Source organism: Gavia stellata, chromosome 18 (genome assembly GCF_030936135.1).
Source record: "Gavia stellata isolate bGavSte3 chromosome 18, bGavSte3.hap2, whole genome shotgun sequence".
Taxonomy (NCBI): domain Eukaryota; kingdom Metazoa; phylum Chordata; class Aves; order Gaviiformes; family Gaviidae; genus Gavia; species Gavia stellata.
The window spans coordinates 18432320-18450924 of NC_082611.1; the positions used below are offsets into that span (position 1 = coordinate 18432320).

The following is an 18605-nucleotide window of genomic DNA, read 5'->3' on the forward strand; positions in this document are numbered from 1 at the left end:
GAGGAGCCAGCCTCGGGGGCCTGTGGAGTTTTCACATCTCTAACAAAGCACTGAAGGACGGGAAAGGACAACGGGCGCCGGATGCCGACTGTTCTGCGCCAGCGCCCTCCTTACTGCAATTATATTTCTGTTAGAAACCTCCACCTTATTTAAAGAGACATTGTCAACTGCCTCAAAGCTCCTTTTTGTGAAAGTCTTACAAAGCCATGGAGATGTTTTCTTAATGACATGAAGAAAAATATTGTAGATGAAGAACACTGATAAAGCAGAGATGCTTCTCCTTTTTTAGGTTCTTGTATCTAATGAATTAAAACTACTATATGAACTTCAATCAGTTAATTGCTGTAGTCCCTTTTGACAAAATTATTGTCTCTGTTTCCAGATAAGGGGAGTGAGACGAGGAGATGAGTGATCTGACCAAGGTTGTTCAGTGAGTTTGTTGCAGAGCACAGCTCTGGGTTCCTAGGTGATAGAGGAGACTCTGAAATTATCTGGCTTTATAGCATAAACCAATATTTGATTGTCAGTAATAGGAGGAAGTATTCCCCAGAAGCATCACGGTGTGCTATGGTGTAGTCCTTTCTCTAGGAAGTGCTCAAGCGCATCCAGTGTCAGATCCAAGATCCGAGGCTGGATGGATTCCTGATCTTGGCTGGTCTGACGGGCTGTGCTTATCAGTGTACCATCATGAAAGACTGCTCCAGGGCTTGGAGAAGGGCTTTGCTGAGAAACTTCAGGCTCGCCACCCCTCACTTCAAAGACTGCAGATTATCAGGAACCTCCTAAATACTCCTCTGATGTGTGTATATCTGTTGGCTGTCACTAATGTTGTTATGCGAGTGGTTTGACTTAGTGTTTTAAAACTTGATCGGTCCTTCTCCCCAGTGACTTTGGTCAGCTCAAATTTTCCTTGCATTTAATCACCATTCTCAAATTTTATTTCTGTGTTTATTGGCAGGTGTACCATTCTTCCAGGATCGCTGCCATGGTACTTAAGGTCTTCTTTCCGTCGTGCTGCTCCTTGGCAGAAAGTGGCATTTTGATCGGCCGCTGGATCTCGGAACAGAACTCTGCTGTTATCCTTGCCGTGGTCCATTTCCCTTTTATTCCTGTCCAGGTGAAGCAGTATCTCAGTGAAGTCCAACGGGTGACTAAAGTCAGCGTTTCTGTGCTCGGCTCATGGAGCAACAGCAAACAGGAGAAAGAAGAGAGTCTCAGTGAGTTCTTGGAAGACCTTGGGACAATATTCTCCCATGAGCCATGGATTCAGATAAGCAAAGAGGGAGACAGCAAATTCTGGAGCTGTTCTACCCTTCAGAAACACTCTAACAACCCTAAGGAGGAAGAAATCATCTTAGTATACTATGACCAGCGCAAAGTCATGCTCTCCCATCTACATCCCCCTTTGGACACAGCTACCTCCACTGACCGTGAGGCAGACGACGCTTCAAAGCTCTCTGCCATCTTTGACACAGTTGCGAAGAGCAAGGTACTGTTCATGACGGACAGATACGATGATGGGCCCATCAAGCTGACCCACTGGCAGTCGGATGGCGTTGAAGCTAGTATCATCGTGGAGCTGATGAAGCAGGCCTCTGTGCCTGCGTGCATGCTGCTGACATTCCTGCTTTCACTTGTCTCTGGGGTCTGCAGGAGCAGGTAAGTGATGTGCCATCAGTCAGCTTATGCTTTGCATGGAAATGTAATTCATGTTTAGGCATTTGCAGGGTTCCTGCTCAACCCCAGTGAGAAATACAGTTGATACAAAATCGTTCTGTTGGAAACAGGCTGCTGCAGAGCTGCTATTAAAGTTTGGGGAGCTCCGTTGAAAACACCAGGCTAAAGGTTCCCTCAAATACGGTAGAGCTCTTCAAGGAGCTGGGAGGTTTTCTGGGGAGGCACTGATCTCCTCCCCATTTGCAGCAGGGGTAGCTCAGCCCCACTTCAATTTCATCGCAGCTAAAACATTGGGTTTCCAGCTATTCCATGACTGACAAAGTGACATGAGGATCTCCTTAATGGCTTGATAGCTGGGATTCCCTACTCTGTGTTTGCTGTGAATCCCTCCACGGCCATGAAATGTCAGCAAATAGCGTGTCTAAATCCATCATGTCTCTAGTGGTGCTGCAACCTCGGCACTTTCGAGCAGGTTACAGGGAATGCTGGTCTACATGAATCCTTGGTGAAATCCCGTTGTCACAACCACGAAACGGAATAGGATGTTTCAAATGTAACACATGGCAAGTGCTTGCATTAAAGAGGAATTCTGAGCAGATTTGAAGGGGAGAAGCTTCTGCATATAAAGCTTAAGAACTCATCTGGTCAGCCTGCCTAGTGAGGTTGTGCCACAGAGGGGAGTGGAGTTCAGGTTCCAAGCTGTGAGGGGACACTTTGATTGATGAAATTTGGATAACAGTTACTACTGTATTCATGGATAAATCTTCTCAAGTACAGCCTAAGGGTATGGGGAGCAGAGTCTTTTAACAGGTTTCCAGTTGTATGATACTGTCATAAAAAATTACAGTGAAACAACTCTTCATATGCAAAGATTTTCTGAACAGTTGGGTTACGCATTTTGGTACACAAAGGGAAAACTGTCCGGTTTTGGACTACTCTATTCGAAGAGATTTAGGGTCAACCCCAAACCTGATATAATCAGGGACCACTGGTTCCTGGGTCTGCTCTGTAGACACTGACTATGCATTAATGGTTGTTAATGGTAACTAAGTTAATGGTTATTAATGATAACTAAGTCAGAACTTTGTGGTTGGGTAGAAGATTGGGAGTCAGCTCTGAAGGTCCTTTTTCTGGCTGTCCATGGGCTGTGTGTGACTACCAACAATCAGGATGATCCTTTTTTGTGAAGGCATTTGGTCCCAAGGTCAGACTTGCCCACCTTGATCAGTGCTAGGACCCAGACCAAGCTTAGAGTCAGGTTAAGCCCAAGCCTTGCAGGTCTCCAGGAGGCCACAGTCTAAGCATAACTTGGGAGCTCAAGCTCAGTCTGGCAGGTTGGGCATGGATAGCTGCTACCCAGCTTATCAGGAGCTATTGTGATTTCAGCTTTTCCTAAGCCCAGTACGGACATTTTCAGCCAGAGCAGCAGCCAGCTGTACATACCAGCAGGCAGAATGTGAGGCTTGCTGGGCGTAAACCCAGGTTGAACTTGTTCTTAACCTTGGGAGGTAGATACAGGTTTCTTTCTGCTTTGTTTTATTCATCCGTAGTATCAGCATGGTATTTACTTATGTTACAGGTGTTTTAAAACATCAGTCTTAGAGAAGAGAGATTAGTACCTGGCTTTGTAACAAACCTCCTGCTTGACCTTCTAAGTCTTTTAATGTATTTTGGTTCAATTTTGCACGTGGTGTGTGGTACAGCCTCCTTTGTACCAACATCCATGCGACAGGGAGGGTTCAAGTTGTCATGTGCAGGTGTCCTTCCAGTCCCCTCCAACCTGTGCTGGGACAGGACGTCCCATAAAATAAGATCTACCAGGTTTTTGCTCCTTCTGGTCGCAGGACTTCTTTCTTTCCCAGCTTTTTTGTGATGTTAAGGGATAGGCAGCTTTGAAAAGCTGAAGAAAGAGATTGGTGATACCCTCTCAGGCTGCAGAGGCTTGGGGCTTTTTTGGATATGCCACTGTTGTGTATTTGCGCTGGGGAAGCAGGGCAGTAGCGTTAGAAATCTCAGAAAGCGAGCGCTGACATCCATCCAAGGCTCTCAACTCCTGTACATCTCAAATTAAGGCATTTCTTCAGCACCACCTTGTGCTAAGGGGTGACCATTGCAATTCGCTCTTCAGAGGGACTTGCGTGCAGGATTCCCATTACCACTGAAGGGCTCTAGTGCGCTGTTGGGGACATCAAGATGATTTAATATTGAGGCAATAAACTCTGTGCTCCTTCTAAAAAAAGTCCATTTACAAACATCATGACCTCTGATTCCTCATCCAGAAGGGAGGCACTGTTCCTGCAGTTTCTAGCAAAGGGCAAAAAGACAGCCGGGGCTTCTGGTTAATGGAGCTTTAATATTTGCGTATGATCCAGATTCAGAAAGATTGCTTTTCATCCGATATCTGAAAAATCTAGTCTCACTCTTGGAAGAAAAAATTGAATTGGAAAATCAAGATTTACTCATGCTGGCTATATTAATTTATTACTAAAATTCCTTATATTTGGAAATACCCCAAAGATCTCCTGCAGCTTAAATAATGCCATGACACAATGTCACTGTTTTTTGGTGTATTTTTTTTTTTAATTTGGTTGGTTTTCCATTGCATTTCTGAAAATCATTCTATATGCTGTGTGGTAAACAAGTGGGAGCGTGTATGGCAATGCACAGTCGATATGCATAGGGCTGGGAGACCACGCAAGAAATATTTTTGGCTTTCTTCCTTGGTACTCCTAGAGATGAGAGTTACCGTAGCACATCTTGCAAGTATTATATTAAGCTTTTTGCAGTATGTTTGTATTTTTATTTAAATAAGTATGCGTACGTATTTACTTGCCAAACAAAGTGTGTAAGTGGAATAGAGGCTGTCCTCTTGATGTTAAGTGAAAAGAAAAGAGAGTCAGTCGTAGTACAGCCAAGCACAGACCCCTCTGACCTGTCTTTTGGGCCCATCCTGTTCAATCAAGATGCATTTACCTGTTGGGGGTGCTTTGGAAATCATTCTCGCTTGTGCAAGACACTGCCCAGGCAGAAGAGAGCAGCAGCCTGTCCTTCCCTTTGGCCAGGGGTGTCTGGTCGGTGGGTGACCCACAAGCTAGCTGCTTGGGGAGTTGTGGAGCAGCAATGGATGGTAAGAGACATGCGTTGCTGGGCATGGATGGGGAGACTTGTCAGCCCAGTGAGTGTTTAGCGCAGGACCCAGAGCCATTGCTTTCTACTTGAACTGAGATGGTCTGGCAGCTGTTGGTTTGACCAGTAATTTTTCACCTTCAGTCATCTGTGCATAACCACACAGGTAGAGTGTTTCTCCTTCCCCCTTCAAGTGCAATTCTCTGCTCTAGCAAAGGTTTGCCGCACCGGAATTTGTTACCACTGGGGTAGCATATAATTGGAAGAGAAAACTCAGCTGCACTTGTGCCTCGGTGAATCTGCGAACCCAGGTCTTTGAGCTCGGTGGCCAGCGCGGTCGCCCCCCCCGTGTCTCCCTCCCCTGCACGGCGCTCTTTCCTCCGCCACTTTAGATATCACCTCCTGACAAGTCACTGAAGAACAGTGCATTCATTTGTCTCTAAGGTGGGAGGCTGTAACGAAGAGCTGAGTAACTCGGAGGCCTCAAATTAAGAAGAATGATTCACAGTACGCTGCGTGTATTTCAAAATCAATGTGTCTGAAATTTGAATGGGGAGGGGGAAGGGGGGACTTCAGCACTCTGTTTTTTAAGCTGACAAACCTTGCACAAAGAGGGGTTGAAAGGGCTCAGGAGGTTGGGGGGAGGAAGGGGATAGCAACCACAGTGAACCGAGCAGGATTTTGAATGAGCGATTTGTGTAAAATGATAAATAGGAGCCGGAGTCCCAGTCTGCCCAGCCTGCGTTTTATCCTGGCCAGTCCTGAAGGCACTCTGCTGCTGGCTGACAGGCTGAAGTCCTCCAGATGAAATCTGGGGAAGGCATGCACACGTTGCAGGGACGTCTCCAGGCCACGCTCACTAATGATCCAAACAGCTGTACAATTTCAAAAGCGAAGCAGGATACCAGGAATAATTTTAGCGTTTGGAATGAATGTAAACTGAAGGAACATGCCAACGCAGTAAGAGACAGTAGATGAAGAAAGTGACTGAAAGTGAGCGTAGATTCCTGGAACCTTAATAAGAAACAGGGAAACACTGTGAAAATAGAGAAACAACCATTGTGTACAGGAAAGAAGTGATCCAGATTATGTCCACATCAGAATTTATTCCCCACAACAAACACGGTGCTTTGTGTTGCTGTACTGCTGCTGTGCATTCTTTGACCAGCCTGCATCCAGTGGTGTCATTTTGGACTACACAAATCGCCATCGTTCCTTTCTTTATAGGTTGTGTGGTAATAAAAGTTAACTCCCAAAAATAATTGAGCATCATTTAGTACTTTTCTTCTGAGTCATAGAAAAGAACCGTGTGAATATTTCCTCCCCTACAAGCCTAACGTGGATGTTAACATGACATTTAGCATGTAATTAGGTTTCAAAGTTATCTACATAATGCTGGTCACCCTTGACAAGGCAGTGGAGAGAAGATAGAAATGAAGACCCTGAGAAAGGAATTTGGAAGTAATGAAGAAAAGGATCAAGTGGAAGAAAAAGATAAGAGGGAAAAAGGGACGGAAGCTGCGGGGAAGACACAGTTGTTTGTTACACCAAGCTCACGCTAGATAGAGACTTGTGGTTAGTAATATTGGGATTTGCGAAGCAGTTGCACCGTGTTGTGTTGTTGTGCTGTACACACAGCTGCCTTGACTCCAGTCTCCTGGAGACTTCGAGCAGTGTGCAATCCCAGTGGTGGATCCCAAAGCACAGGGTAGAATCAGGATTGTGTTCTGGCTTCCTTGGAAGAGTGAGGCACTTGGTTTTACAGAATGGAGATGAGGGGTTGGGTTGTCTGCTTTAGATGTCTTGATCTGGAAAGACTGCCTTAATTCTGTTAACCTTTAAGAGAATAGTTAACATCTATTATTCTGTAATGATAATATGTTGACACCGTCTCTGGTTGCACAACCTTAACTTTCCACGGAACGTTTTGCATGGAGTTTGTACGCTGGACGGCCTGCTATATGGCAAAAGGAGACATTCCCGTGGTGTTTTCTGCAGGGTGCTGAAGTTTTGGCCTTTGTCTTTCTTGTGGAGCAAACTCTCAACTTGTGAGCAGCTGGGACATCGCCTGCAGCACCTCCAGGTCATCAGCAGCAACAAGAAGGCTCAAACCCAGACTCAACTCATGAGGTATGGAGTACGCATAAAGTCATGCATGCCTTTGCTCTAGCCCTGTCTCCTCTGGGGAACCCAAACCATGGATCCTGCGCCCGCCCAGCACTACGGGGTCCTCACTGCACCATGTCATGTTGCCTTGCTTGCTCTGCTCCCTACTAGTTTGCAGATCTTTACTCTGCACTCTGTTTATATTAATTATGCCTTTTGCCAGATACATGTCTTTTTCCCTGGCCTGGGAAAGGCAACCGGGATATTGCCCACAGAAAGCTTGTACTGCACCCATGTGCGTAGTGCTTTGCTCTCAGTACTCCCACAAACTCATTGCTTTCACATATGCTTCTGTTCACTGAAAACTGCAATCAATATTCAGTGCCACTTTCCATAAGAGCAGAAAGGTTTAAATGCTCCTCTCTTTCACCCACTCTTTTGGGGAATCTTTCTTGCAGTAACTGGAGAGCAGAGACTCCAACAGCAGTAACAAAGTCAGTGTAACAGAAGCAGCAAACATGCAGCACAGTGAGTGGAACAGGGAGAGGCAGAGATCTGAGACAGATATTGAATGCCCTTTGGCCATTACACAGCGAGTCTTGTTCTGTGTGGTTCTCTGATCCTGCAGTAATAGACTCCCAGGGAACACTTAAAATAGATTAGCAGATTTGAAGGCCAAAAGTAACTGTGATTGTTTAATCTGATTTCCCAAATAACTCAGGTCATGGAATTTCATTCAGAAACTCTAGCAGTGAAGGGGCGGTTCAGCAGCCCTTCTGGGTATGTTTATGTACCCAGAAACACTATTTATTACATTGAATAGTGGTTCAACTGGAGAATACCTCTTAGAAAGCCATCTGATCTCAACGTGGATACTCCAAGTGCTGGTGCCCTTAGTATTGGTAAATCCCCTCCTGAGTATATATACACACACTTTATCTAACATTCCTCTTTGTAGCTTCAATCCGACTCTTCGCTCCCCTTACTAAGAAAGATTTTGTGGTGCAGTGGGCTCTGAGTGGCTCCGTGTTCAGCCACAGAAGTAGCAGCACACCAGTGAAAGTCAAAAGATCCCTACACCGTGTCTCCTCAGTAAATTGTCCTGGTGTCCCTGGGACATTAAAGGTGCTATGTAAGCGAAGCTGACAATTGTCATTGAAATATTAAACACCGTCCTTCCTTTTGCTCTAACACTGTTTCTCTTTATCCTGCATGCAGAAAAGCCAACATCTTTGTCTCCCTGCTGATTGATGTGGCTCTGGGGATACTGCTCATGTCCTGGCTGTACAGAAGGAACCGAATTGGTCACCTTGCTGACGCTCTGATGCCCGTGGCTGATGTAAGTCTGGCCAGAGCCGTTCCTCTTTGACCTGCTGTGGGTACTGACCAGCTCTTGATGCCTGGGGTAGTTGTGAGGAGGTGATGCCTTACACACAAAGATTTAGGAGAGAGTCCTGTCTGAAGCCATGCAAATTAGGTCTCCTCGAGAACAGTGAAATCTTCAAATCAAGCCTGCTGGGGCTGCTCAAAAGGAACACAGCTCTGCTTTGCGTGTGCAGTGAATAGTAATTAGATGTTTAGCGGAGGGCTACACCAGCTCCTAAAGTAACAATTATGGCTTGGACAGAGCTCTGCAGCTGCAGGTTGAGTGGTTATCAGGCCAGAATACTTTTATTCTGGAGTCGACAGGAAGTGTCCTCAAGTTGTTGCTATATGGGGCATTGGGGGGGGGGGGGGGGAAAGGTGTAACCTGGGATGAATCTGATAAACTACTGAAAAGTCAAACTTGATAAGCAGTGCAGCTGTGCTTGTGAGGGGGAATTTCACAGGGAAATCCAAAGGCGTTAGCTAGTCAGCATACAAACACCTGAAATCCTGCTTAAGAGCTCTGGTGTACAGATGGTAAACTAGGAAAACTTGCTGTGTCCTGTGATTTTTCTCAAATGTATCTCCTCTTGCCCACTAAGATCCCTCGGCATCAGCATAAATTCATGAAGAACAAGTGTGACTCATACTATCCTGCTTTTCTGGTGGCTCATTTTAGGTGCAGTTCTCCAATATATCTGTTTAGTTGCAGTAAGGAACATATAATGTACTTCAGAGGCTGGAGACCAGACCACTAATCTGAAGTTAGCTCCATGTGCTGCCGATGTTCAGCACTGTCATGCAGCTGCACAGCCTAATCCTTTCTGGGAGAGAGGGTGGATCTTTCCATTGGTTTCTTTCTAGCAGCTGGAGAACGTCCTCTCTTCAGTCTTTCTCCAGTTTCTTGGTTGGGAGGAATTTTATTCTGATTAGAGAAATCCAGCAGCAATTTATTTTTCCTACTTATCCTGTCTTTCCTGGGAAGAGCTCACATTTCCCTTGATGATGATCTGCTTAGTCCATGTCTAACCTTTTAATCGTTACAAGCCGTAGATCTCTGGTTATTCTTGGACATGCTGTGCTTTCAGAAAGTGTGTATGGAGTGTCCAGCATAGCTGTGGATCATTATTATTGCTATTTTTTTTATCTTTCATAGTCAAACTTTTAAGGATTGCTGCAGACACTATTCAGCAGCAGTGGTGGGGTAGAAAGGACACAATTCTTGCAATACTTGCTCTTGTATTTGAGCTATAACTAAAAATATATTTCTAAGTCTTATTCCTAAGTCTTTTCCCTTACAGATATTTCAGCTGGAGAAGTTTACGTTCTCTAGAGCTCTCCCTGTGGGATTACTGTAAGTGTCCAGCTCTCAGAAATCTGATTTCTTAACAAGTCTGTACGGAAGTGGCTTTTGGCTGCGTTCCTGTTTGCACAGGTGGCTGCAGGAGGGGTTCCATCTGCCCAGTGTCTTTGGCAGATGGGCGCTCTCCGTGCTCAAGGTGTATCCGAGCCCAGCACCTGTCCTGGATAGGCTTGCTTGTGCGAGTTGCTCGTTTGTTCCTCTTTCAGTGATTTAGCTCATCTGTCACTCAACTTATGCATCATAGTGTCAGTTATTTTCACCGTGTCTCCTACATGTGCAGACTTCATTACCTTGGTATCACAAAGAGCTGTTTACTTACTTTCCTGGAAGTGTTAACTCCTCCTTGTGTGGGTGGCCTTGTAGTCAGTTGGTGCCTTTCTTCTTGGCAATATCTCCAAGCTTACCGACTGAGGCCACTTACAACTTTTCTTACTTTCCAGCCTTACTTTCTTCTTCACAAGCGTATTAGATTGTGGACATAAAGTCGTTTGGAGTCCTTTTACTGCCTTTGGTGGGCATTGATTTATATGCATTATGTGCAGGCCTTAAAAAATGCAGATCTGAGTGATCCCAAAATATACCAATGACTTCAGCATGTGGTGTGCAAGCCAGCACCACTTCTTTTCCAGTATGACAGCAAAACCTCCCCTTAGCCATTCAGCAGTAGGTTTCCTCTTTGCTGCTGAGTGTCCATCTGGTACACATTATTCCCATCAGTTGGGCTTTCTCGAGTGCTTATGTGTTGCCAAGTTCAGTAACGCAAACTCTGCCAAGTGCAGAATGAGTTACTTTTCCTTCCCTAATGCTCCTTGCTATTCTGCTTTTGATATGTCCCCCAGATCTGATGATGGCATTGACCTTACATCTCTGTATCTGTTAGTAAAGAGAACATTATCTTTATTATAATAAGATTATTATATATTATAAGGTTATATACATAACCTTATTTTAACCTTATTGATTTGATTGATTTTAATACTGACAAACTAACCTTGTATAACCTTATTGGTTTGATTGATTTTAATATTGACAAAATCGTAGCTGTGGGGGGGATGAATGCAGTGCTCATTTTTTTTCGTAGCAAACATCTCTCTGGAAGGAAGCAGATGCAGGTAGGTTATTTTGGCTCTCAACAACTGCCAGGGTCACAGGCTCAGCCTGCTGACGTGAGGATCAAGCCGTGTTCCCTAGCCATCATTCGTCATCCCCTGATATAATGGTTCTCAAATCAGCACTTAGCTAGCAATTGTTGATGATGCACAAGACATCATTGACTGCAGCTCCCACTTTCACAGCTTGATGAGCTGCGCTGTGCTGACTGTAATAACAAGTTGCTTTTGTCAGTAAATGAGGCAGATGTGATTCAGAGACACCTAGGGAGTAACTGGCGAGTAGCTGTATGCAATACGAAGGACTGATTTTTGGAACAGGCTTTCAAATCCAAGAATGGAAAATGTGAATAATCTTCTCTCTGTAGGTGCCCTCACAACTCCTACCCTCCTCCTTCCTCTCGCTCCCACCAGGCTTCCCAATGGTTGTCCTTGGTTTTGCCTTCCACAAGACAGCCTTCTTTCAAAAATACCAGATTCAAAGTGCTACATTTGTCTGTTTTAAAAAGCAGAACTGCTTATAAACCATCTTCTTTTTTTTTTTCTCCTTCAACTCTTTCATCCTTGCTGATGTCTCTTTTTCGTAAGCTGTAATCTCTTTGAGGCAGTTAAATATTTATCATAGATCGTGCCTCCAAAAATGTTACTGGCGTTTAGAGATAATTGGATGTTAAGTTCCTATTCAGTCATGTTCTGCTAATCCATAAACAAAGCAAGCAGGGAGGACACTTCCTGGAAAATATTCTTAGATGTTAATTTGTAAAATAGTATAACTTAGAGCCCCAAACGTCTGTTTGTTTGCAACAGGCACAGGGCAAACGTGTCTGGTGGGGAGTGCTTTGGCTCTGCTTGCTCTGGCTTGCACCAGATACTCCGCTCAGGAAGTTTGCATTGTGCTTCCCAGTGCCCACCCGCCGTGCGCTGTGTGTCCTTCTCCATCGATGTCGCATCACCATTAGACCGTCTGCATATGGAGACTAGAAAGAAGAGCATGGCAGTAAAGAAAATATTTCCACGGTGATCTCATCTGAACCATGTTAACTTTAGTCTCCAGTTTGGCAATGTCCCTACACCCCTTTATGAAACATGAAACACTTCCAATTCACTGTATCTTATTTATCAATACTGGCCACTTTCAGTATTCATGACTGCAACAAGAGAATTGGGCTCCCAGTCACCTTTTCTGATTCTGCTCGCTATTGATCAGTCCTAAAATATCTGGCTGGAAAACAACCTGCAAGGTTATGCCTTAGGACTGTGTTTTGAAATGCCTTGCCCAGCTAAACAACAGCAAGCTAGGGCACCTTCCCAGAGCTGCGTGCCCCTGTCAGAATTTAGTAGCACCTCTGGGACTGGCAGCCTCCAGAAGTATTCAGTGCTGAAAAACAGCCTTGCTGAAGGGCTGCTTTCAAGCATTTAAATATTTCATTAAAATCCCCAAATGCTTTTTCTAAGTTATCAATCCAACACTTTAAATATTAAAACCAGTCTATTTATAAAGTAACTAACGCTTCTCAGCCACAGAGGTAAGATCCATGGGTTCAAATCAGTTCTGACTTGCAGTGAGATATTTTAAGGGTCAGAGGGAAAATGAATGAAATAACGAGGCATTCTTTTTGGATAAGTTGAAGATGAATTTTGCCCCTACACTAAAAGTAAATGTTTACAAACTCATTTTGCAAGGATCGTGTTGGTTAATAAATAAAATGGAATAATTCCTTGGAAATAATTTCCCTGTAGGGAAATTATCCATATGAATGATGGGGAAAGTAGGCTGCAGTGCATCAGCTTAGTCTTGGCTCTTCTGCACGTGCACAATTTGCAATGCAATTCACGTTCATGGACTTGACTATAATTGGGATTTTCAGAGGTAGAAGGCTTTTACTCCCAATCTCTGTTCATGGGGGACAGTGTGAGAGGTCACTTCTTCCAGGTATGTTCCCCACCTATTTGCTGGAGGTTACGACTCTCAGCTACCTCAATTCACAGCCTGGTAAATAGACTATCAGCGCTGGTTTCAGCTTAGGTGAGTAGGTCAGGTGCAAACCTCTGAGGAGCAGAGCCACCCTATCTTCTGCCCCGCCGACTTCAGGGGGGACCTCCGGCAGAGTAGCGGAGTGGAGAGAGGAAAATCAGTAAATAACATCAGCCTGGGATTAAATCACCAGAAATTGTGAGTCAAAGCCCTCAGTGATTTGGGGACGAACTCCATTAAGCTTTTTCTCAATGATTCAGAGGGCTGCTTTTTTACTGGGATGCCATGGGTATCTCTCCATGAAGCCTGCAGAGAGGCACAATAGTGGTAGGCAAGACCAGTGCTATACAGCATGGTTAATCTTGCCTAGTACACCACAGAGTATCAAGAAAGTTTGTTTATGTATGAAATACATTTACATAATTATGTTTTCTACCCTGCTGTAAACACATACAGGTTATTTGGTTGTAAAAATTCACTTTTTTTGCCCATGAGTGCACTGTCGTCTTCCCCCTTTTAAAATCCTGACAGTTAGATTAGTTAGATTACGTGCTCAATACTGACTTTTCGGTTGACTGTCCAAAGAAGTCGATTCGTGCACCAGCATTTGCCATCTATTTCAAGAACTCTCATTACACCAAGAAATCATACTGTGCAAGCCTAACCGAGATGGTTGTGAACAAACACTAGGTTTGTATTCCCAGCACTGTTTCACATTTAAGCAGTTCAGCTTCCTCTCTGCTGTTAGGTTTGGATTCAGTAAAGAGTCAATAAAGGTGCATTTCTGATTCAACTTGTTGTCTGTAAAGTAGTGGTTTGGATGGGGGTTTTTTCCATTGGTTTGAAGGGTGTGGTAAGAACACTTTGCGGGGGGCAGCACGTACAGTACACTGGACCTGTTCAGTGCGGTAGCAGTCTTTTATCTCAGATGCCTTGCTTCTATGTGTTTGTAGCACGTAGCTGAAGAGCTCCAGGACCTGCTCCAGTGGCTAATGGGAGCGCCAGCTGGACTGAAAATGAACCGAGCTTTGGATCAGGTTTTGGGCCGCTTCTTCCTTTACCACATCCATCTTTGGATTAGTAAGTGCAATTGTTTAACTTTTCAGCCTCCTTTTTCATCTCTTCCCTCCCGAGTGTTTAATGTTTGCCTAGAGGTGAATAATGAATCAAAATGCACTACTGCAAGTACAAACTTGTCTGTGAGTCTTCCTGCTGTGGGAACTCAAGCCAAGGTTGGATTCCCACACAAGGAAGTCATGCATATTAAATAAAGTGCTTGTATTGATGCTTTGCAAGAAGCGCAAGTCACGATGGAGCTTACTTACTTGGTGCCATTAGTGGTGAGCGTCCAAGGGAAGGCTTTAGGTCTTATGTAGGCTTCCGTAATCTTTGCCCTGTAAGAGGCAGCCAATGGGATACGGATGAGAAGTGTGCTTTTGGGCTGCAAATGCAACTCTGTCTTGTCACTGACTTCAGCTTAGTGCAATTTTGTTATTTCAACACATTCCTGTTCTCCTTGATAAGTGTCTTGATGAAGGAGTGTAGTCATGATGGACGTCAGCTCCTCAGTTATTATACTGATTTACTCTGCTCACCAATCAAGTATGGTCTCGATTCTGTGACTTTGCTCCACTTTAGTGATGAAATAAAATAGTGTGCCTCTGCACTATTTTATTTTACAAAAGCCCTATGGGATGGGGGAATGGTTGCAGTAAAGGTTGATGTATGCCGTTAAAAATGTAATTAGGAACCTGGACACAAATCTAGAAAAGCAAATCACATGTGGAGCAAGGTGACTGCTCTGTTTAAGCTGAACATGTCCTCCCTTTCCTCACAGAGCTGCCACACCTGGACAGAAACCTGGGGGTAAAGAGTTTTTGCTGGCCCTCCTAAATGGAAGATGGCATTTAAAAGAGTTTTCCAGTTTTACTTCCATGTTTTCATGGCTATGATTTCTGGAGCAATGTTCTAGGCACAGATAATCAGTCTTTTCAGAGCGTCAGCAGGAAGATGTCTCAGTCAAATACTGACACTCTGCAATGTCCACTAGGCTACATTCACCTGATGTCCCCGTTCATTGAGATGATCCTCTGGTATGTTGGTCTATCGGCTTGTCTGGGCCTGACCGTGGCTCTCTGCATCCTCTCCGACATCATTGCGCTTCTGACCTTCCACATCTACTGCTTCTATGTCTACGGAGCCAGGTGAGTTGATCCCTCTTGGCTGTCTTTGGGTATGTTGGGAGAGAAGAGCCATTGAACACTTGGGCATTATCTTTAATTTGTGGAGCATTCGATCCTGGTGTAGTTCTCTTGAATTCACAGTTTAACCAGCAATTAATTTATTGCATTCTTTTATGCATGTAGAAATGATGGCCATGGTAGTAAAAGCAACCTATCTTTCAGTTCTCCTGCATTTAAATACTCATTTATTGTGGTAGTGACCTTGAAAAATAAAACTACATGGTAGTGACCTTGAAAAATAAAACTACATGGTAGGCGGAGGACAAGAAAGCAGTTCACCCTATCCCTATGATTCAACCTTATAGTCCTCTTTTCAGTTTCACCCTAGCCAGTAGTTTTGAGGGGAACTGGAGGAGAGGAGGACGAAAGGGGAACCCTTGTACTTCTGGAGAAGCCCCAAAATCCCTGCCTCTGTCCTGCTTTAGAGGTTCTTGTCTGCATCATGGAGCACAGACGGCAGGTTTGGGGTTACAGCATGGCTGTGACACCATCCTAGTGTCATTGTCTGGACCTACTGGAGGGCCCCACAGCCTGAGAGCTGGGCAGAGGCTCTGAGGGAGTGTGCGGGAGCGCGGGAGACTTTGGGGCATGTCTGGGGCACGGCGGGGTTACTGTGCAAATGGTGCCCACCAATGTGCTCTGTTCCCGCCCTCCATTAACACGTGCTACAGCAAGGAGTCACACAGGCCGCTGGAGAATAGCTGTTCTTGCCAAGGAGATGAGAGACAAGGTAATAAATAAAGGAACGTTCGGTTTATAAAGTACCGAACGGTCATTATTCCTCCCCAGGCTGTGAGCAGAGGGCTTTACATTGCAAACAACAGAAGAAATGGTAGAACTTTAGTTATGGGTAGTTTAGGGAATGTTAGAAATACTGAGATACAATTTATGAATCAGGTCTGTTGTGAGCATAGGGCTTACACCCAAAAGCAATAATGTCAGTAATAGGGAGTGTCTTCCCAACACCTCTAATTACTGGAGTTTCTCTTCTGGGCTGTGAGGAGTGGCGTTGCTCCTCCTAATTGTGCAGAGAGTAGAAATAGGAAAAGCATTTTATCGGCTGATTGCTTTTCCTTTGTGAGCTGCAGGGAGCCAGTCTACCTGCCTTGGCTGTTAGAAGTATACAGCAGCTATATGTTATCTTGCGGCTCGCACCAAACTGCCCCTGCTGTGCCAGGTGCCCCCCGTGGAGAGTCGGGAAGGGATAGCAGTCACCCACATCAACACAGCCACCACAACACCTTGCGTTCCTGCAGCTGGCAGAAGAATTTGCTGGTTCAGGTGCTGGTGAAGCCTGAGATCCCCTTTTGAAACAAACCGCACGGTGAAACGAGAGCGGGCATGTGTGTGCAGGCAGTCAGGGAAGGTGGGGCAGGTGCTACAGCAGGAACACCCGCTTGGTGCTATGTCAGGGTGCGCGGGGGAGTGTGTGGCCTTAGTCAGAGCCACGGGGCAGGTGTGTACCAGCAACCTGGAGGAGTTGTCCTCAGCACCCTCCTCCCTAGGGATTAGTGCACCGAGCTGTGCCTGCCAGTCTGGGGGCACCCTGCCAATTCCTTGAAGCAGTTGGTGTTCCTCAAACCAGATTCTTCTCTTGGATAAGACTCCTTGCCCCTGCTTTCACAACGCTGCCTTGAAATCTGAGCAGCCTCCACACCTTAACTAGGCTGGTTAACCAGTCTGGCTTTTGTAGCTCAGGCTTTCTCAGGCTCTGTTCTGCCCCACAGATTGGTTGTGTCCCCTTTCTTTACATCCCTGTATGTTGGACACTGCTGCCCAGAGCTCTTTGTGCTGCTTCTCCATCCCAGAGGCTCGTTCCTCCTCTACGTTATTCCATAGATGTTTGTGTTTCCCATCCTTTATCACCCCAAGCTTCTCTCACTGTTGCCATTTTTCTGGGAGGGAAGTAGCTCCAAGTGTCATAGCACCAAGTTACAAAAGCCTAAGGAAAGGATGCGGAAGGGGTGCCACCAGCCATTTAGTTCATCTCTTCCCACTCTTACGGATGTTTGAAGCTGTGGTTTACTAAAGAAGGTGCAGGGGCTTCAGTCCTCTCCCTTGTCTCTCTGTGCTGCGGAGGCAAAATTGAATTGTATTGACTCAAGTGTGAGGGGTAAGACCTTGGCCACTCCTGCCATGGAAGGGGTGTGAAGCGAGGGGACAGGGCAGATGGAAACAGGAGAGACAGAGGTGAGCTCGGGGGAGTAACCTTGCTGCTTCTTGTGCTGCAGGGAAGGTGATGGCATGGGGCTGGTGATTGCTGCTGCTCGTAGGGGCCACCCTCCAGCAGCACTTGCCACTTCCCATATGCCAGCCTCTTCATCAATAGGAGCAGAAATCGAGAGCCTTGCACAGCCCCGGGGCATGGCATGGCCCTTGCCCTCCAGTGGTCCAGAGTAGCCTGCTTTGCCCATGCCAGGGGCCACCCAAATATGGTTGACCAAGCAATTCGTAATTTATCTGCGTCATTCTCGGGCTGATTTCTTTTGCCTCCCTGAGTTCTGCGGCGTTGGTAAGTGAGTGGGCGCAGAGGTGTAATGATGACAGCTGTTTTGTGTTGAAGCTCGGGAACTTGCAGCTCTGATGCACAGCGTCTTCTCTTTGCTCAGGCTCTACTGCCTGAAGATTTACGGCCTGTCATCTCTCTGGCGCTTGTTCCGTGGGAAGAAGTGGAATGTCCTCCGGCAGCGGGTGGATTCCTGCTCCTATGACTTGGACCAGGTAGTGCTGCAGCGCCTGGGGCTCACTGCAGGACGCTGCCCACGGGCACTATGATCCTATCCTCCTTCGGCTAATACTGAGGCAGAAGCCACGGGAGGCTTTGTGGTGCCCAGAACAAGTGCCTGCCCCAGCGCTCTGCATCCGTGGCTCTTCAACCAAATGCTTGGACCCTGCTGCTCTGCAGCACCCCTTCACTTCTCTGTGTGTTCAGGGGGCCTAATTCTGGCAAGCGCTGAGCACCTGCAAGGCACCCTGGTGAACTTCGGCGGGTGCTGCAGATGCTCGTGGCTCCTGGAGCATGGGAGGGGGTATGGGGGAGGGAGGCAATTTAAGAAGTGGTGCCCAGCAGTGTTGCCACAGTAACAGACGTGCCAGCATTTCTATTAAAAGGCCCTGTTTCATTCACGTTGCGCTGGAGCCTGGCCCACGCGTTCTCACTCAAGCAGCAGAGGCAGTTTTTTGTCAAACGCTGTAGCCTCTCTTTAATTTCTGAAATGCCATGCAAAAGTTCAGCAGAGCCTGAACTGCTCCATGCCGGCAGTTGCAAACATCGCTAAAATAGTACAATAATATTTGGTAACTTCCAGGGCCAGTGCCTCTCTCTTTGTTGCAACAGATAACCTTGAGCTTCTTACACCGCATTGGAGGAGCTATTTTTCTGTTTCTTTGGTGATGGAAAAGTAAGAGCCTCCGTGCCAGGAGGGTGGTTTGCATCAGGGCTCAGTCCCTGTGTACTTGGAGGAGAATTAGTTTGGCACTTCAGGCTTCATCCTGCTGCTCTGGAGGCCAGTGGGAATTATGTCGTTGGCCTGGATGGGAAGAGACATTCAAAGCAGACCTTAAAAGACTTTTGGAGATGTTAAGCAACTGCAGTGGAGTGACAGAGGAGGGGAGAAACAACTGCTGTAAAGAGAATGGGT

The 18605-nt window shown here is 45.9% G+C and overlaps 1 protein-coding gene across 1 annotated transcript in view; it reads left to right on the forward strand.

Annotated features, from left to right (window-relative positions):
• Window positions 1-958: 958 nt before the first annotated feature.
• The window catches only part of PIGQ (phosphatidylinositol glycan anchor biosynthesis class Q), a 28314-nt gene continuing 10667 nt past the window's right edge, over window positions 959-18605 (forward strand). The window contains exons 1-6 of the mRNA XM_009813628.2: window positions 959-1659; window positions 6802-6933; window positions 8128-8248; window positions 13675-13801; window positions 14772-14925; window positions 17574-17685. Of these exons, the coding sequence (XP_009811930.2) occupies window positions 986-1659; window positions 6802-6933; window positions 8128-8248; window positions 13675-13801; window positions 14772-14925; window positions 17574-17685 (1320 nt within the window). The 5' untranslated portion in view covers window positions 959-985. The remainder of the gene's footprint in view (window positions 1660-6801; window positions 6934-8127; window positions 8249-13674; window positions 13802-14771; window positions 14926-17573; window positions 17686-18605) is intronic.